The sequence below is a fragment of the Cetorhinus maximus genome, chromosome 4 (assembly GCF_964194155.1).
Source record: "Cetorhinus maximus chromosome 4, sCetMax3.hap1.1, whole genome shotgun sequence".
NCBI classification, from domain to species: Eukaryota; Metazoa; Chordata; class Chondrichthyes; order Lamniformes; family Cetorhinidae; genus Cetorhinus; species Cetorhinus maximus.
The window spans coordinates 956,051-976,574 of NC_135882.1; the positions used below are offsets into that span (position 1 = coordinate 956,051).

Here is a 20,524-nt window from a genome sequence, read left to right on the forward strand (position 1 = left end):
AATTGAAATCCTGGGTTGACGGTGAAATCCCGTCACTGCGACAGTTGAAACCCCCTCACACAAACCCACTATCCTGAACCATTAACCTGCTCCAAGTTTCACATTTTACTGCAGCTAAATTAAACTGAGCGCTGTGAAAATTAACTCGCTTGTTTGAAAACTGTCTTTTATTAAAACAATAAGGCGATGTTAGGATTGAAATAATCAGCAAACGGAACTTAAAAAAAACTCACCCGGCTCCAGCAGGACAAAGGAACATTTTGGAAAAGATGGTGTGAAACTCCCCATTCCCGGTCCCGGGAAAATTCCGGCTCACGGGCGGTGTCCGCCTCACAGATCCGCGGAGGGAGGGAGGGAGGGAGGGAACCGGAGTAAATGCTTCACTCGCCGATGCTCAATGTCTCTGTTGACTGTGACGCTTGGAGTTTGCCATAATGTTCCCGATAGTTAACAAGGAGACTGAGTTTACAGAAGCAGCACGAGTTACTGAGTCAGACAGTACTGAGGGAGTGCCGCACTGTCAGAGGGTCAGTACTGAGGGAGTGCCGCACTGTCAGAGGGTCAGTACTGAGGGAGTACCGCACTGTCAGAGGGTCAGTACTGAGGGAGTGCCGCACTGTCAGAGGGTCAGTACTGAGGGAGTGCCGCACTGTCAGAGGGTCAGTACTGAGGGAGTGCCGCACTGTCAGAGGGTCAGTACTGAGGGAGTGCCGCACTGTCAGAGGGTCAGTACTGAGGGAGCGACGCACTGTCAGAGGGTCAGTACTGAGGGAGTGCGGCACTGTCAGAGGGTCAGTACTGAGGGGGTGCCGCACTGTCAGAGGGTCAGTACTGAGGGGGTGCCGCACTGTCAGAGGGTCAGTACTGAGGGAGTGCTGCACTGTCGGAGGGTCAGTACTGAGGGAGTGCCGCACTGTCGGAGGGTCAGTACTGAGGGAGTGCTGCACTGTCGGAGGGTCAGTACTGAGGGAGTGCTGCACTGTCGGAGGGTCAGTACTGAGGGAGTGCCGCACTGTCAGAGGGTCAGTACTGAGGGAGTGCTGCACTGTCAGAGGGTCAGCACTGAGGGAGTGCCGCACTGTCAGAGGGTCAGTACTGAGGGAGTGCTGCACTGTCGGCGGGTCTGCACTGAGGGAGTGCCGCACTGTCAGAGGGTCAGTACTGAGGGAGTGCTGCACTGTCGGCGGGTCTGCACTGAGGGAGTGCTGCACTGTCAGAGGGTCAGTACTGAGGGAGTGCCGCACTGTCAGAGGGTCAGTACTGAGGGAGTGCTGCACTGTCAGAGGGTCAGTACTGAGGGAGTGCTGCACTGTCAGAGGGTCAGTACTGAGGGAGTGCCGCACTGTCAGAGGGTCAGTACTGAGGGAGTGCCGCACTGTCAGAGGGTCAGTACTGAGGGAGTGCCGCACTGTCGGAGGGTCTGCACTGAGGGAGTGCTGCACTGTCAGAGGGTCAGTACTGAGGGAGTGCCGCACTGTCGGAGGGTCTGCACTGAGGGAGTGCTGCACTGTCAGAGGGTCAGTACTGAGGGAGTGCCGCACTGTCAGAGGGTCTGCACTGAGGGAGTGCTGCACTGTCAGAGGGTCAGTACTGAGGGAGTGCCGCACTGTCGGAGGGTCTGCACTGAGGGAGTGCTGCACTGTCAGAGGGTCAGTACTGAGGGAGTGCCGCACTGTCAGAGGGTCACCAGACCCTTGAGGAGAGCCCGCTCTGTATAAAGGACCCTAGAATTTACTAAAGGTAAAATGGTGCTGAGTTTACCGTCCTCTCCATTGATAACGGTTCTTTATGCTTTAAGAGATTTTGTCTAGAAATTCACTACATCGCTAACTCCAGTGTGATATACCAACTGACAAAATAACGAGAATATTTTACACATTTCCAGAATATTACACTTCGAATCCTGGAAGTGTTTGTGAATTAAAACTAAAAGCAGTTACATTAGGATGTGTTATTTTGTAATTAGTCAGAGGCCCATAAAGAACCATAAATATCGCTCTGCGCGAGGGAGAGAGATTTAGACTCTGGGCCCCTCGAGCCATGGAGCCCGTGTCACTCGGCCCCACCCTGAGCTAACCCACCGGCCCCAAGCTGCACTGGCGGCGATTGTGTAACTGATCCCCGAACAGAGGATGCTAATGATGGGCTTCAAGGAACATCCCAGAAATCAGCTTAAATAAAACCTTCTGAGTTCAGGATTGTTGGACTTTGTCAATTCTGCTGAATCTTGACAACAATTTTGGAACAACTTTGTACCCCAGATCCAAAGATAATTCAGTTACTCAAAACAGGCGTTAATTAGAAACTAATGGTCCGGATCCGGGAGCGATGCACTGTCAGAGGGTCAGTACTGAGGGAGTGCTGCACTGTCAGAGGGTCAGTACTGAGGGAGTGCTGCACTGTCAGAGGGTCAGTTCTGAGCGAGTGCTGCACTGTCAGAGGGTCAGTACTGAGGTAGTTCTGCACTGTCAGAGGGTCAGTACTGAGGCAGTGCTGTACTGTCAGAGGGTCAGTATTAAGGGAGTGCCGCACTGTCAGAGGGTCAGTATTGAGGGAGTGCCGCACTGTCAGAGGGTCAGTATTGAGGGAGTACCGCACTGTCAGAGGGTCAGTATTGAGGGAGTGCCGCAATGTCAGAGGGTCAGTACTGAGGGAGTGCTGCACTGTCAGAGGGTCAGTACTGAGGGAGTGCTGCACTGTCAGAGGGTCAGTACTGAGGGAGTGCTGCACTGTCAGAGGGTCAGTACTGAGGGAGCACTGCACTGTCAGAGGGTCAGTACTGAGGGAGTGCTGCACTGTCAGAGGGTCAGTACTGAGGGAGTGCTGCACTGTCAGAGGGTCAGTACTGAGGGAGTGCTGCACTGTCAGAGGGTCATGAACTATATGGGTTTTTACAACAATCCCAAAGCTTCATGGTAATTTTTACTGATTTTATCGCCAATTGTTTTAAACTCCCTGGGTTCTTGGTCCAGGTCCCGGGTCAGTAACCTAAGGGCTACACTCCAGTTTCTATATCAGATAGATTTCCGGCTGTGATTGTTACAAGGTCAGGTTGTAATGGTTTGAGTTGAATCCTCACAGGGAGCGAGCTGAAGCCATTTGCCGTTTGTCTTTGGCATTTCTGTTGTGCTTTTTAAGCCGCTGTCTTTATAGGACATTCATAAATAACTCGGCGATCACTGTCTCGCTGAGAGTAAAGCAGAAAAACATCAAATAAGTTTGAAAGATATTTTATTATTGTCAAATTTGCAGAATTTATAACGTAAAATTACAAGAGAATTATAACAATTTAATTGTAGAAAATTATTCAAAAAAGGCAGCATTGGATTGGACAGTAACAAACAATTAAAAATCAACTAAGGCTACAGAAACAACACATTAATTTGATGAACACAGAGTTAATTATCTGAAGACAGTCTGATCATTATCCACACACGAACCCGAAAATAAACCCCTCTCCTGACAGTTGTAAACTGTTCCTAACCTGAAAACGCTGAGTATAATCTCTGGGTAGAAACAGGCAAAGGGAGCCACATAGATCAAAATCTTAAAACAGGGGTCAATTGATACCGGTTAAAGTGGCTTCTTGGTGTCACGGTACTCCACCCTGTAAAGGATAAAGGAGATGATCCCGCAGTAAAACAAACTCTTCATTAACAGCAGTGTGTATGTAAAGGTAGCCACCTGCAGCGAATTCAAAGGCGGTTCCGAGGGCCCTGGAGAAACAAAAAAGACACAAGCTTCTAGTTCATTGCATTCGGGCTACTGAACAGTGGAGGATGTGCTGAATGGGAAAGTGAAGTGAAAAAAGCCAATAACGCGCAATGGGGCGAGTAAACAACGCTGCTGCAAAGCCCAGAATCTGGAAGAGTCCATAAAGCGTCTGTAGTAATTATGTTAACAATCCACTATCTAATTCTGTTCAGCACCGGATTGTCAGTAAACCCTTGATTTCAATCGGACTCTCAGTTTATAATTGCTACTAAATTCTGGGGACTACTTCCGGTGGCTTTAGGATGCCGGAATAAATTGTCCTTTTCAGCTTTTTTCTAGTTCACTTCAACCCAGCGAATAAACTCAGACAAAAAGGAATAAGATATTGGATTGTACAAGCAGGCGATTCTCACCCCTAAAGAGGAAGAGCGATTTATATTGGGATGCAGCCTGAACACTAACCGTCTTTTCTCGGCAAAGTTGCCGTAGATCGAAGCATTGTTAATTCTCGCCCAATTCCGATCTCCCGCAAGATGATGCTGGGGTCTCTTGGTATTTACAGATTATTTACAGCTCAGAAACAGACCATTCGACCCAACTATTCCATGGCGCTGTTTAGGCTCCACACCTCTCTTCATCTCACCATCAATATGATCTTCTACTCCTTTCTCCCTCATTCACTTATCTAGATTTCCCCTTCACGGTACCAATGCTACTCATCTCCACTACTCCTCGTGGTGACGAATTTCATATTCTAACCACCCTGTTGTTAAAGACATTTCACCTGAATTCCCTAATAGATTTATTAGTGACTATCTTATATTATGTTCTCAGCAAGTGGAAACATCTCTACATCTACCCTATCAAATCCTTTCAAAGTCTTAAAGGTCTCTATTAGATTACCCCTCAACCCTTTTCTTTCCTAGAGAAAAAGATCTCCAGCCTGTTCAATCTTCCCTGATAGGTATAACCTCTCCATCCTGGTCTCCTACTAATTCAGTCCCTCCACATGTTTTTTTTAATAAAATGGAGACCAGGACTGTGCACAGTAGTCCGTGTTGTCTAACCAAGTTTCAATACAAGTTTACCAAAACTTCTCTCCTATTCCATTATATCCTTCCGTAAAGAAGTTTAGTGCTTTGCTTTCTTATGGTTTTATTAACCCACATTTTTACATTTAGTGACTTATATATCTGTAGCCCCTGATCACTACATTCCTTTACCCCACTTCCACAAATATGTTACGAGGATTATGTGGTCTTTGTAATCATCCTATTAAAATGTACCATTTCACACTTATCTATATGAAAGTTTATTTTCCAAATGCATGCTCATTCTGCAAGTTTAATGGCATCTTCCTGTAATTTATCACAGTTCTCCTCTATATTAACTACACGATCTCCCCACTGCCCTCCACCCACTCCCCTGCCCTGGTACACTCAGGGATCTGTGGATATGCACACCAATGTCCCTCTGATCTTCAGCACTTTCCATGGTCCTGCCATTCATAGTATAATCCTTTGCCTTGTTAGCCCTCCCCAAGTGCATTACCTCACACTTTTCTGGGTTGAATTCCATTTGCCACTGCTCTGCCCACCTGACCAGTCCATTGATATCCTCCTGCAGTTTATGGCTATCCTCCTCACTATTTACCACCCTAACAATTTTCATGTCATCTGCGAACTTCTTGATCATACCCCCTACATTTAAGTCCAAATTATTTATGTACACCACAAACAGCAAGGGCCCCAGCACCGAGCCCTGTGGAACCCCACTGGAAACAGACTTCCAGTCACAGAAACATCCCTCTACTATCACCCTCTGCTTCCTGCCTCTCAGCCAATTTTGGATCCAACGTGCCACTTTGCCTTGGATCCCATGGGCTCTTACTTTCTTGACGAGTCTGCCATGAGGGACCTTATCAAAAGCCTTGCTAAAGCCCGTGCAGACCACATCAAATGCATTACCCTCATCAACACTCCTGGTTACCTCCTCAAAAAATTCAATCAAATTTGTCAAACACGTCCTCCCTATAACAAATCCATGCTGACTATCCCTGATTAATCCACATCTCTCCAAGTGCAGATATATTCTGTCCCTCAGAATTCTTTCTAGTAACTTCTCCACCACCGAGGTTAGACTGACTGGGCCTGTAATTTCCTGGTCTAATTCTTCCTCCCTTTTTAAATAATGGGACAACATTAGCAGCCCTCCAGTCCTCTGGCACCTCACCTATGGCCAGAGAGGGTTTGGAAATTACTGCCAGTTGGATTGAGCTGGGGTTGGTATGGGCGAGACGCCGGGTAAAGGCTGCAAGGGTCGCCTTCCGTGAAGGGCGTTACTGGGGCCAGTTGAGTTTTTCTAACAATGCGGCAGTTTCGCTGCACATTTTTCTGCTGTCGACCAGATTTACTGAATCAAGACTCCGGATTGCTCTCTGGGTTAATTGTTTCAACAGTGGAACCTGCCCCCGGTCTGTGGAGCCGCTGCATGAATTGTTCTCATTGGGAAATTACCTTCAGACGCACTCTCTGCTGCTTCGAAGTCAGGAAGCTGACATGTGGGACCTGAGGAATCATCAAGTTTGTCCATAGCTGCAGAAGAGGAAAGAAAGACAGAAGCATAGATTAGAAACAATCCGAAACTTCAGCGATGTTGTGGCTGGTGAGAGGGAATAAGAACATAAACCAGGTGTCCATGTGGAGTAAGGCAGTCTGTCCATGTGGAGAGTGAAGGATGTGTGCGGGTGCCCGGAATCTCATGAGCACAGAGCTCTGCTCCATGACGAGTTTAAAGCGAGTGAAGATAATGATTTTCTGTAGTTAAGCCACTGGCTGTAACACATTCCGTATTCTCACAATAAACGTTTCCGTTGTCAGCCCCTCAGGACTTCAGTACAGAATGTACCGAGTACCTAGAGTCTAACAGTGATCGGGTTGCCCCAGTTTACTCTCCGCATCTTGACATGTTCGATGCCCAAACTCCATTTCACTGAGAGAAAAGCAGGACAAGCGCTTTCCCCTTCCCCGTGTTGCACTAGAACCGTTCCCAGTTTGCGCCGTTTGGCGTTTGCAGCGGATCTTCCGCCGAATTTACGCGGACGATCGGGAAACCCCGCGGAAATTCAAGAGTTTCCAATTTTCCGCTTTAGTGAAAGTTTATCAAGTTTTTAAATTCTAGAACTGGTAGTTTTAGTCTCAAGTATGAGAGTATCTCTCGGGTGACGCTGCCCTCGTGCACTGGCCTGAGTGCGGAATTTGAACAAGAGTCCCATTTACAGCATAAATACTGAGATGAATAAACGTTTTGTACGTCTGATGCCATAACTTGTCCTAAATATGCATCAATATTTCTATTAACCGGCTTTAGATACAGAGCGCGTTCCTAGTTCTGTAAAACACAAACTAAGTAAAGAATGGTATGATTCCCCCGGGGACTATGCAGTTGGATCTGTGGAGGGTGAGTTAGATAACCGAGTGAGAAAGCGGATCGAAGGGACAGGAGCGAGAAGACTTTAATTGATTGAACCTCTTCTGTATCAGATAGTTATAATAAACTCCATCATTATACATCCTGATGATGTAGACGGCCATAGACCGGCTGCTGCTTTTCAACTAAGGTTGAAATGTTTTGAACGGGTCGAAGTCTAAGAGCACACATTGATGGGAAAGCTGATTGATACTGAATGAAGTTGTTCCTAAACTCGGGGGTGATAGTTCATGGAGGGGGGAGGGGGGTGGGGGGGTGGTGTTGATGGGAATCTGCTTTAACCGGAGGAGCCGATGGGAGTTATTGAGTACGTACCGGTTTTATAGTTTCTGTTGATCGTTACTTTCTCTGGGCCTCCTTCGTGCTTCGCTCCGCAGCTGATGTTCCTGCTTCCCCATTGGTACTTGGTGACTTCCAGGCTGCTGATCACCGAGTAAGTATTGTCCCCCTGTTTCTCCACTGGGTCTGTGAACACTCTTTCGTCTTTAGGTTTCTCTTCACCCTCGATTGTCCACTGAACCTTGATGACCTCGGGGAAGAATCCAGTCAGGAGACAGACTACCATGGCTTTTTTATCAGCTTCCATTTCGGTTGAATTGGGTGGGAAAAGGCGAATTGTTGGTTTCACAGCAGTTTGGTCTGATTTCAAAAAATCAAAAGAAATTTCTGTAAACCTACCCGCTAAAGACAGGTTTAATTTACAACACACGGTTGGCCACAGATTTGCCAGAAGAGAAATACTTGCTCGATCTCTGTCACTTCTTACAATCCGAGACGTATATTTGGAGTTTAGTTGGGATTTCCGATGCGCTGGTTGTTAAAGTTCAAAGAAACCGGGATCCAGGAAAGGAGAAGGGGAGAGGGGAGAAAAGGAGTGAAAGGAGAGGTGGGATTGGGGGATGGAAAAAGATGGGAAGGGAGGGGAGGGTGGGAGAGAGAGGAGGACAGGAAGTGGAGGTGAGAGAGGAGGAAAGGGAAGGGAGAGGAGAAGACGAAGAGACGGCGGAATAAGAGGCGAGAGGGGAGAAGGAGGGAGAGGAGAGTAAGGAAGAGGAGAAGAGAGGAGACTTTGATGGGAAAGGTGAACAGTTTGTGGCGGCTAATGCGATCAGTTTACATTGAACTGGGGTCAGACTGTAGATCACTTCACTCACAAATGAACTTGTTCTGAGGCATTTCAGTCACGTGGAGGAACTGGAGGAATTGGGGTTATTTTCCTTGGAGCAGAGAAGTTTACAGGGAGATTTACTGAAGGTGTTCAAAATTAGGAGGGTATTGATAGAGTAAATAAGAAAAGCCCGCACAGTAAACAGGGAGGCGAATAATACCAGAGTTCAGGGAGATGTGGAGTGACTGGGGAAATGGCAGATACATGGACACAGTGAACTGTGGAATGACTGATATTTGTAGGAAGAATGAGCGAGGAAATGGTCCAATTTTAAATTATGAAGGGGTTTGAGAGTCAATAAGGGGGGTAAATGGTGTCAGAAGGACAGATAACCAGATGCAGAGACCACAAGTGGGTTTCAAAGTTACACAACAAGTTGTCCTGATCTGTAAACACTGCTTGGAAGAATGGGAGGAACTGATTCACTGAATGTATATTTATAAAGGAGAAAATTGCAAAGCTATGTGGAAAGAGCAGAGAGTGGGACTAATTGGATAGCGCTTTCAAAGGGGGAGCACAGGCCCGATGGGCCGAATGGTCTCCTGCCCTGCTGCATCATTCTAAGATTCTCCCTAAGTCTCTCACAGTTTTGTTTCTCTGTCTGCTCTCTTACTAAAACATGTCAGTAATACCAAGTAACCCGTTTCTCCTTGTGAGGGACGGGCTAACTTCTCTGAAACCGGCGGCGGTTTAATTCAAGGAGAATGTTCATGAATAATCCGGAACTGTAAAAATCTACTCGCTCAAGTAATGGGGACGAACCTGAATTAAATCTCTAAGATAAAAGCAAAATACTGCGGATGCTGGAAATCTGAAATAAAAACAGGAAACACTGGAAAAGCTCACCTGCGGGGAGAGGAACAGAGTTAAGGTTTCGAGTCCAATGTGGACTCTTCCTCAGAGAGTCAGACACACTCGAAACGTTAACTCTGTTCCTCTCTCCGCAGGTGAGCTTTTCCAGTGTTTCCTGTTTTTATTTCGCAATTGGGTCTCGAGTTCCTTGTGTGGATGGTTGTGCCGTCGCTGCCGGTCGGGTGTTCGGGTCCCGCCGCCTCTCTGGGGTCCGGGGTGGGCGAGGGAGGGGGGGCAGCCGAACAGCACAGACTCCCTTCCCTGCGGGCCACCCACACCAACTAGCCCGAGGTTCCAGTCAGTGAATAACTCCTAAACTACAGAGTTAGCAAACTGCAAACTGCTCGGGCCTTTCGCTCTTGTGCTCAATGTTGTTCCAGAATAGCACCTGTGGGATGTCGAGAGTTTGTGAGGACTGGAATCATCACAAATCCACTGCTCCCTTATTCCTATTGTCCAGAATGGTCACTGTTTCTGTGTGGAATCCGGACTCGAAACTGGTCATTAACCCTCGGCTTCCGCCAAAACTCCCCGGGTTCTGAACTTGCTCTTCCCAACCAATTAAAGACACCAAAACCAGAACAGAATTACCTGGAAAAACTCAGCAGGTCCGGCAGCATCGGCGGAGAAGAAAAGAGTTTAACTCTTTTTAGTTTAGTAGTTTAACTCTTTTCTTCTCCGCCGATGCTGCCGGGCCTGCTGAGTTTTTCCAGGTAATTCTGTTTTTGTTTTGGATTTCCAGCATCCGCAGTAGTTTTTTGTTTTATTATCAATTAAAGACACTAACCCGTATCAGGACCCAGCTGAATGCTGTTCCTCACGCTGCACAGGGCAGGATGGGAACATACCCCCCGTGTTAAGCGCTGGATGTGGAGGGTCATTGGCCATCAGCAGCTGAGCCTCAACGCCGAAAGCAGAATCCGTTGATCGGTTTACAAAACCGGCCAAGCCGCTGGGGAAGGCTGGACACGGCTTGGCTGGGATAAAGATTCAGACTCACCTGTTACAATGAGTTTGGTCCCAGAGCCGAATTGTACACCTCCATAGCCACGGTGATACACGGCTGTTCAAAATCTTCACTGCAAACAGCGGTGAGTCTTACTGCCGCTATTAATGATTACTATCACTATTAACTATTATTATTAATTATCACTATTAACTATTACTGCCTCTGTGAACTGTCTCTGTCTCTGTAAACTGTCACCAGCTTTATTGGTATTATTACGTCTATGAATTATGACGGTTTCTCCTGATTATCTAACTGACTTTTAAATGTTTTCCCTCAATAAACATCACAGATTTCTCAGAGTTACTGTGATAATCGGGAAGTTTTTGCCAGACCCAGATTAGCCCGGTACTTGTGTACACCCTTCACCCTGACATGAACCTTGGTAAAAGCCATTCCGGTCACTATGCAGCATGAATTACCTGCCGGTGTGACGGGCAGCCTGAGGTCCCGGGATGATCCACTGAATGAGTCAATAACTGCCCAGTGCAGAAGGGCTTTTCATGTAAAGTGCTCTTTACCCCCTCCTTAACCGTTATTAACTCACCTGTAACTATTAGTTTAGTCCCGGTTCCGAAAACCTTTATACCAGACCACAGTGACACAACACATTACAAAAACCCTTCCACCACCCGTGTACAGACAGCCTGATTTACCGAAACTCTGACCGAGAACACGGGTGTCGGTACCAAGGACGGTGTAAACACACTTTCGGACACACACCCGACACTATAAAGTGTCTCAGTGAACATCCAAACTCTCAGTAAGTACTGGACAGACCGCCCGGGACACCCGCTGACATTTATTGAAATAAATCTCTCCCAGCCCTTTCCTTAAACCCAGCGTGAAATTCAGCTCAAACTCACCTGAAACGATGAGCCGAGTCCCAGAGCCGAATATCTTTCTCCAGCTACCAGAGGTAACACTGTGTTATATCACTGTACAAGAACCAGGCCGGGCACCCAGCCGACCCCACAGCTTCTCCCACCCCCCCACAGGGACTAACCCTGCACCCACCCAGAAACTATCCACCCCGCTCCCGGTTACTCGGCATCTGGAGTTTATTAGTGTATTTTACACACTGCTCCTCTCACACTGAACTCTCACCTGTGACAATGAGTTTAGTCCCAGTGCCGAAGACTTTCACATCTGCATAGTCTGTTGAGCACAGTGCTGCAACCCCTAACAATAACCCCGCTTCCTCACCACACACTCTCCCAGTCCAAGGCACAGCTTCACAGCAACCACACAGCAACTTGTGGCAAACTCTCAGTGCCAAACTCAACTGACCTGGCCGGATTCAGACAGGCCGGGTCTAACCTGGACTCACCGAGACCCGGACTCCCTCTTCCTGAACGCATTCTGACTCGGGCGCGCTTAAATATCGATAAGGTAACCAGCATTAGATTTTGGCTGATTTCAGAGCAATCTCATGGTTTCTCCTCGGTGTTCTCCCTACATTGTTACCTGTTTCACACTTTAGACATCAAACTGCTGAGGGTTTGTGAACCCCAACCTCTGACTTGAAACAACTCCAATATCGCACCCACTGACCCACTACTCTCCGCTCTTTGCCCACCTCCTGGTACACTTAGTGTTGTGGGGTGTTGGTTACAGATCAGTATATCTTAAACAAGTCTCCATAGCCTTCAGTGGGTTAACTGTAAGTTTTTATTAACTACTGGGACTATTTATATGTCGGTACCAAGGACGGTGTAAACACACCTTCGGACACACACCCGACACTATAAAGTGTCTCAGGGAACATCCAAACTCTCAGTAAGTACTGGACCGACCGCCCGGGACACCCGCTGACATTTATTGAAATAAATCTCTCCCAGACCTTTCCTTAAACGCAGCGTGAAATTCAGCTCAAACTCACCTGAAACGATGAGCCGAGTCCCAGAGCCGAATATCTTTCTCCGGCTACCAGAGGTAACACTGTGTTATATCACTGTACAAGAACCAGGCCGGGCACCCAGCCGACCCCACAGCTTCTCCCACCCCCCCACAGGGACTAACCCTGCACCCACCCAGAAACTATCCACCCCGCTCCCGGTTACTCGGCAACTGGAGTTTATTAGTGTATTTTACACACTGCTCCTCTCACACTGAACTCTCACCTGTGACAATGAGTTTTGTCCCAGTGCCGAAGACTTTCACATCTGCATAGTCTGTTGAGCACAGTGCTGCAACCCCTAACAATAACCCCGCTTCCTCACCACACACTCTCCTAGTCCAAGGCACAGCTTCACAGCAACCACACAGCAACTTGTGGCAAACTCTCAGTGCCAAACTCAACTGACCTGGCCGGATTCAGACAGGCCGGGTCTAACCTGGACTCACCGAGACCCGGACTCCCTCTTCCTGAACGCATTCTGACTCGGGCGCGCTTAAATATCGATAAGGTAACCAGCATTAGATTTTGGCTGATTTCAGAGCAATCTCATGGTTTCTCCTCGGTGTTCTCCCTACATTGTTACCTGTTTCACACTTTAGACATCAAACTGCTGAGGGTTTGTGAACCCCAACCTCTGACTTGAAACAACTCCAATATCGCACCCACTGACCCACTACTCTCCGCTCTTTGCCCACCTCCTGGTACACTTAGTGTTGTGGGGTGTTGGTTACAGATCAGTATATCTTAAACAAGTCTCCCTAGCCTTCAGTAGGTTAACTGTAAGTCTTTATTAACTACTGGGACTATTTACTCATGTACAGGGAAGGGTACAGGCTAGCATCTGTCTCCATGTTTGGACATTGACCCTGGCTCTCGGTTATATGCCTTCTCACATCACTGTGTGGGCAGTACCGTGCACAGTGACACATTAACCCCATACGTGCCAGACCCTTATACTGCAACCCCCTCAAGTCCTTATCTAAAGATTTTTTTAATTCATTCAAGGGATGTGGGAATCCCTGGTGAGACCAACATTTATTGCCCATCCCTAACTGCCCTTGAGAAGGTGGTGGTGAGCTGCCTTCTTGAACCGCTGCAGCCCATGTGGTGTAGGTACACCCACAGTGCTGTTAGGGAGGGAGTTCCAGGATTTTGACCCAGCGACAGTGAAGGAACGGCGATATATTTCCAAGTCAGGATGGTGAGTGGCTTGGAGGGGAACTTCCAGCTGGTGGTGTTCCCATCTATCTGCTGCCCTTGTCCTTCTAGATGGTAGTGGTCGTGGGTTTGGAAGGTGCTGTCTAAGGAGCCTTGATAAATTCCTGCAGTGCATCTTGTAGATGGTACACGCTGCTGCTGTGCATCGGTGGTGGATGGAGTGAATGTTTGTGGATGTGGTGCCAATCATGTGGGCTGCTTTGTCCTGGATGGTGTCAAGCTTCTTGAGTGCTGTGGGAGCTGCACTCATCCAGGCAAGTGGGGAGTATTCCATCACACTCCTGACCTTTGCCTTGTAGATGATGGACGGGCTTTGGGGAGTCAGGAGGTGAGTTACTTGCCACAGGGGAAGTGGTGATATAATTATATTGTCACTGGATGAGTAATGCAGAGACCCAGGGTAATGCTCTAGGGGCATGGGTTCAAACCCCACCACAGCAGATGGTGAAATTTAAATTCAATAAGTATCTGGAATTAAAAGTCAATGATGACCATGAAACCATTGTCGATTGTTGTAAAAACCCATCTGGTCGCTAATGCTCTTTAGGGAAGGAAATCTGCTGTCCTCACCTGGTCTGGTCTACATGTGACCCAGATCTACTCTTAAAAATGCCCCCTGAATGAGGGCAATTAGGGGTGGGCAATAAATGCTGGCCTAGCCAGTAATGCCAACATCTCATGAATGAATTTTAAAAAAAGGATTCCTAGCCTCTGACCTGCTCTTGTAGCCACAGTATATGGCTAAAACCCCAGGATGTTGATAGTGGGGGATTCAGCGATGGTAATGCCATTGAACATCAAAGGGTGATGCTTAGATTCTCTCTTGTTGGAGATGGTCATTGCCTGGCACTTGTGTGACACAAATGTTACTTGCCACTTGTCAGCCCAAGCCTGGATATTGTCCAGGTCTTGCTGCATTTGGACATGGACTGCTTCAATATCTGAGGAGTCGTGAATGGTGCTGAACATTGTGCAATCAATGAAAATCCCCACTTCTGACCTTATGATGGAAGGAAGGTCATTGATGAAGCAGCTGAAGATGGTTGGGCTGAGGACACTATCCTGAGGAACTCCTGCAGTGATGTCCTGGAGCTGAGATGACTGACCTCCAACAACCACAACCATCTTCCTTTGTGTTAGGTATGGCTCCAACCAGCAGAGAATTTTCCCCCTGATTCCCATTGACTCCAGTTTTGCTTGGGCTCCTTGATGCCATACTTGGTAAAAGGCAGCCTTGATGTCAAGGGCAGTCACTCTCACATCACCTCGGGAGTTCAGCTCTTTTGTCCATGTTTGAAGCAAGGCCGTAATGAGGTCAGTATTTGGAGTTACACTAGTTTACTTTGTCTTACATTGTTATCACTCCCATATACTTACATTGTTATCACTCCCATATACTTACATTGTTATCACTCCCATATACTTACATTGTCATCACTCCCATATACTTACATTGTCATCACTCCCATATACTTACATTGTTATCACTCCCATATACTTACATTGTTATCACTCCCATATACTTACATTGTTATCACTCCCATATACTTACATTGTTATCACTCCCATATACTTACATTGTTATCACTCCCATATACTTACATTGTTATCACTCCCATATACTTACATTGTTGCTACTGCATTATCACTATTTCTACATTATCACTATTTCTACACTATCACTAATTCTACATTATCACTATTACTAAAATAACACTATTTTTACATTATCACTACCCTATTCCAACCCATCCCCGCTCACCCACCTTCAAGTCATTGAATTTACAGGTTCAGATGCTCTGAAGGTCTCATAGCCCTTCCAGATTACTACACTTAGAGTTAAGATGAGTTTGTGGGATAGGGATAAGGGAAGGATTAGGGTGAGAATGAGGGTTTGTATTTATGTGAGGGTTAAAATGAGAGTGAGGTTAGGGTTAGATTTGGATTAGAGTTAGTGTTCAGGTTAGCATTTGGGTTAAGGCGAGAGTCAGGGTTAGGGTTACCGTGGTTCCTGGAGCTGACAGTATCTGCAATTCATTCCACAGTGAACTCTGATTTTAATTATACCATTGTACAATCATATTGCTTAGAAGGAAGTCATTTGGCACATTATGCCTGTGTCTGCTCTTTGAAAGCACCGTCCAATTTACACTCTCTGATTCCAGAGAATGGTGGATTCTGACTGTCAATCTGATGGCAAAATAATTTCATAAAGGTGCCTGAGAAGCTCAGAGGCTCCATGTTTACTCCATTTTCTCAGATGATTGTGAAAACTTGGACTGCAATTATTTTCATGCTAAACATGGGTTAATTTTAATTGAACCTGGCATCAGGAAGCTCATGGGATGAAGCAATACTGAGTTTACCTGCCACCCAGTTTTAGTCTGTATAGGGTGGGTTTAAAACCAGCTGTTCCACATGATTCAGCAGATTTCTTGTCTAATGAGTTAGGTTAAAATTACTCAACAGTTGCAAAGCTGTACAATATCAGAGCACTGCACTCTGCTAAGGAAATGTAGGGACTTAACAACTATCACAGTACAAGCTGTTTTATTTTTACTCATTCATGGGATGTGGGTGTCAAAGGCCAACGTTTATTGCCCATTCCTAATTGCTCTTGAGAAGATGGTGATGTGCTGCCTTCCTGTTAGTTTAGCAGCACAGACTAGGAGCGACATTAGGTGCACCTAAAAATGCAGGACCAATCTAGTGAAGCTACAACACAAGACTACATGTATGTTAAACAGTGGAAGCAGCATGCTATAGACAAAGCTAAACATTGGGATCTCCAGCTCCAGATGATTTGTGTCCCAGACTGCTGAGGGAGGCAAGGGAGGAGACCTCAGGGGCTCTTACCCAAATTTTTAATTTCTCTCTGGCCATGGGAAAGGTGCCAGAGGACTGGAGAACAGCTAATGTGGTTCCACTATTTAAGAAGGGTTGTAGAGATAAGCCCGGGAACTACAGGCCAGTGAGTCTCAGGTCAGTGGTAGGGAAACCATTTGAGAAAATTCTGCAGGAGAGAATCTATCTCCACTTGGAGCGGCAAGGTTTGATCAGGGATAGTCAGCATGGCTTTGTCAGAGGGAGGTCATGCCTAACAAATTTGATTGAATTTTTTGAGGAGGTGACCAGGTGTGTAGATGAGAGTAGTGCAGTTGATGTAGTTTATATGGATTTCAGCAAAGCCTTTGACAAGGTCCCACATGGGAGACTTATAAAGAAGGCAAAGGCACATGGGATACAGGGTAATTTGATAAGGTGGATTCAAAATTGGCTTAGTTGTAGGAGACAGAGGGTGATGACAGAAGGATGCTTTAGTGACTGGAAGCCAGTGTCCAGTGGCGTGCCACAGGGATCTGTGCTGGGTCCCCTATTATTTGTCATTTATATAAACGACATAGATGACTATGTGGGGGGTAGGATTAGTAAGTTTGCGGATGACACAAAGATTGGCCGGGTGGTTAACAGTGAGATTGAGTGTCTTGGGCTACAGGAAGATATAGACGGGATGGTCAAATGGGCAGATAAGTGGCAAATGGAATTTAACCCTGAAAAGTGTGAGGTGATACACTTTGGAAGGAATAATTTGAGAAGGAAGTATTCAATGAACAGCATGACACTAGGAAATTCTGAGGAACAAAGGGACCTTGGCGTGTGTGTCCATAGATCTCTGAAGGCGGAGGGGCATGTTAGTGGGGTGGTGAAAAAGGCATATGGGACACTTGCCTTTATCAATCGAGGCATAGGTTACAAAAGTAGGGAGATCACGTTGGAGTTGTATAGAACCTTGGTGAGGCCACAGCTGGAGTACTGTGTGCAGTTCTGGTCGCCACATTATAGGAAGGATGTGATTGCACTGGAGGGGGTGCAGAGGAGATTCAGCAGGATGTTGCCTGGGATGAAACATTTAAGTTATGAAGAGAGGTTGGGTAGACTTGGGTTGTTTTCATTGGAGCAGAGAAGACTGAGGGGTGACTTGATCGAGGTGTACAAGATTATGAGGGGCATGGACAGGGTGGATAGGGAGCAGCTGTTCCCCTTAGTTGAAGGGTCAGTCACAAGGGGACATAAGTTCAAGGTGGGCGGCAGTTGGTTTAGGGGGGATATGAGAAAAAACCTTTTTACCCAGAGGGTAGTGACGGTCTGGAATGCGCTGCCTGGGAGGGTGTTGGAGGCGGGTTGCCTCACATCCTTTAAAAAGTACCTGGATGAGCACTTGGCACATCATAACATTCAAGGCTATGGGCCAAGTGCTGGTAAATGGGATTAGGTAGGTAGGTCAGGTGTTTCTGGCCGATGGACCTTTTCTGCACTGTGTGATTCTGTGAAAAATGTTTGCTTTCATCCCTTTCAGTCAAACAAAGCACTGTTAGGTAGTGACAATGAAGGATTGGCAATACAGTTCCAAATCATAATGCTGGGTGACTTGGAGGGAAACTTGCAGGTGCTGGTAGCCCCAAGTGCCTGCTGCCCTTGTCCTTCTAGGCAGTTTTCCACATTGCCAGGTAGATGCCAGTGTTATACCATTACAGGAACAGTTTGCATAGGGGCGTGTCTAGTTCTGGAAAAAAATTGTGGTTCATAGCCTATGCTGTATTCAATGTGCTCAGCTGCTTCTTAATATTACATGGAGTGAATCAAATTGGTGAAGCCTGACACCTTTGATGCTGGAGACCTCAGGAAGGGGCTAAGATGGATCATCCACTCAGCATTTTTGGCAGAAGATTGTTGCAAATGCTTCAGCCTTGTCTTTTACACTGATGTGGTGGACTCTGCTAAGATTGAGGATGAGAATGTTTGTGGATCCTACTCCTCCAATTAGCTGTAAATGCTGAGCCTTGTCTTTTGTACTCACATGCTGGGCTCTTGCTATAAGTTGTTTAATTATCTGCCACTATTCATCATTGGAAATGGCAAGACTGTAGAGTTTTGATCTGTCTGTTGATGTGGGATTGTTTAGCTTTGTCTATAGCATGCTGCTTCCACTGTTTAACATACATGTAGTCTTGTGTTGTAGCTTCACTAGATTGATCCTGCATCTTTAGGTGCACCTAGTGTTGCTCCTAGTCTGTGCTTCTAAACTCCTCATTGAACCTGTTCTGATCATTTAGCTTGATGGAAATGATAGAATGAGGAATATGCAAGACATTAAATCATAGATTGTGGTGGAATACAATTCTGCTGCTACTGATGGCCCACATCACCTCATGGATACCCACTTTCTGAGTGCTAGATCTACTCTGAATCAATCTCATTTAGTACAGTGGCAGTGCCGCACAACGCAATGGAGGATGTCCTCCATCTGAAGACGGTACTGGGCAGTGATCACTCCGATCAACGTTGTCATGGATAGGTATCTCTTTCATTGGTAGGGTCAAGTTCAAGTCGTTTATTTCCTTATGTTTTGTTCTTTCACCACCTGCTGCAGGCCCAGTCTGGCAGCTTTGTCCTTCAGGACTCTTGTCAGTCCAATTAGTAGCGGTGCTACTGAGTCATAGAACCATAGAGTTATTCAGATACTGAAGGAAGTTATTCAACCCACTGAGTCCATTGGCTCTCTGTAAAGCAACCAGTCCCATTCCCCTGCAATATTGTGAGCAATTTTGGGCCCCGTATCTCAGGAAGGATGTTCTGGCCCTGGAGAGGGTCCAGAGGAGGTTCACAAGAACGATCCCAGGAATGAAAGGCTTAACATATGAGGAACGTTTGAGGACTCTGGGTCTATACTCGATGGAGTTTAGAAGGATGAGGGAGGACCTGATTGAAACTTACAGAATACTGAAAGGCCTGGATAGAGTGGACGTGGGGAAGATGCTTCCATTAGTAGGAGAGACTAGGACCCGAGGGCACAGCCTCAGAGTAAAGGGAAGACCTTTTAGAACAGAGATGAGGAGAAACTTCGTTAGCCAGAGAGTGGTGAATCTATGGAATTCATTGCCACAGAAGGCTGTGGAGGCCAGGTCATTGAGTGTATTTAAGACCGAGATAGATAGGTTCTTGATTGGTAAGGGGATCAAAGGTTCTGGGGAGAAGGTGGGAGAATGGGGTTGAGAAACGTATCAGCCATGATTGAATGGCGGAGCTGACTCGATGGGCCGAATGGCCTAATTTCTGCTCCTATGTCTTATGGTCTTATGGTCTATCCTTGTAGCATTGGCTCTCTGTAATTAGGAAAGCTAATAGAATATTATCATTTATTGTGAGGGGAATTGTGAGATCAAAAAAGAGGTGTTAGGCATCTTGAAGAATATTAAGGTGGATAAGTCCCCAGGGCCAGATGGGATCTACCCCAGAGTACTGAGGGAGGCAAGGGAGGAGATTTCTGGGGCCTTGACAGAAATCTTTGTATCCTCACTGGGTACGGGTGAGGTCCCAGAGGACTGGAGAATGGCCAATGTTGTTCCATTGTTTAAGAAGGGTAGCAGGGATAATCCAGGAAATTACAGGCCGGTGAGCTTTACGTCAGTGGTAGGGAAATTATTGGAGAAGATTCTTCGTGACAGGAGTTACTACCATTTGGAAGCAAATGGGCCTATTAGTGAGAGGCAGCATGGTTTTGTGAAGGGGAGGTCGTGTCTCACTAACTTGATCGAGTTTTTCGCGGAAGTGACGAAGATGATCGACGATGGAAGGGCAGTGGATGTTATATACATGGATTTCAGTAAGGCCCTTGACAAGGTCCCTCATGGCAGACTGGTACAGAAGGTAAAGTCACACGGATCAGAGGTGAGCTGGCAGGATGGATACAGAATTGGCTTGGTCATAGAAGACAGAGGGTAGCAGTGGAAGGGTGCTTTTCTGAATGGAGAGCTGTGACTAGTGGAGTTCCGCAGGGATCAGTGCTGGGACCTTTGCTGTTTGTAGTATATTTAAATGATTTGGAGGAAAATGTAACTGGGCTAATTAGTAAGTTTGCAGATGACACTAAGGTTGGAGGAGTTGCAGATATTGAAGAGGATTGTCAAACGATACAACGGAATATAGATCGGTTGGAGACTTGGGCGGAGAAATGGCAGATGGAGTTTAATCCGGACAAATGCGAGGTAATGCATTTTGGAAGGTCTAATACAGGTAGGAATTATACAGTAAATGGCAGAACCCTTAAGTGCATCGACGGGCAGAGGGATCTGGGTGTACAGGTCCACAGGTCACTCAAAGTGGCTACGCAGGTGGA

At 46.6% G+C, this 20,524-nt stretch overlaps 1 protein-coding gene across 1 annotated transcript in view; it reads right to left on the reverse strand.

The window, feature by feature from the left end:
- Positions 1-3,214: 3,214 nt before the first annotated feature.
- Positions 3,215-20,524, reverse strand: part of LOC144679434 (immunoglobulin lambda-1 light chain-like) — a 41,865-nt gene continuing 24,555 nt past the window's right edge. The window contains exons 3-6 of the mRNA XM_078539805.1: positions 12,353-12,407; positions 7,519-7,842; positions 6,231-6,308; positions 3,215-3,716 (exon numbers count right to left, since the gene is read on the reverse strand). Of these exons, the coding sequence (XP_078395931.1) occupies positions 3,574-3,716; positions 6,231-6,308; positions 7,519-7,842; positions 12,353-12,407 (600 nt within the window). The 3' untranslated portion in view covers positions 3,215-3,573. The remainder of the gene's footprint in view (positions 3,717-6,230; positions 6,309-7,518; positions 7,843-12,352; positions 12,408-20,524) is intronic.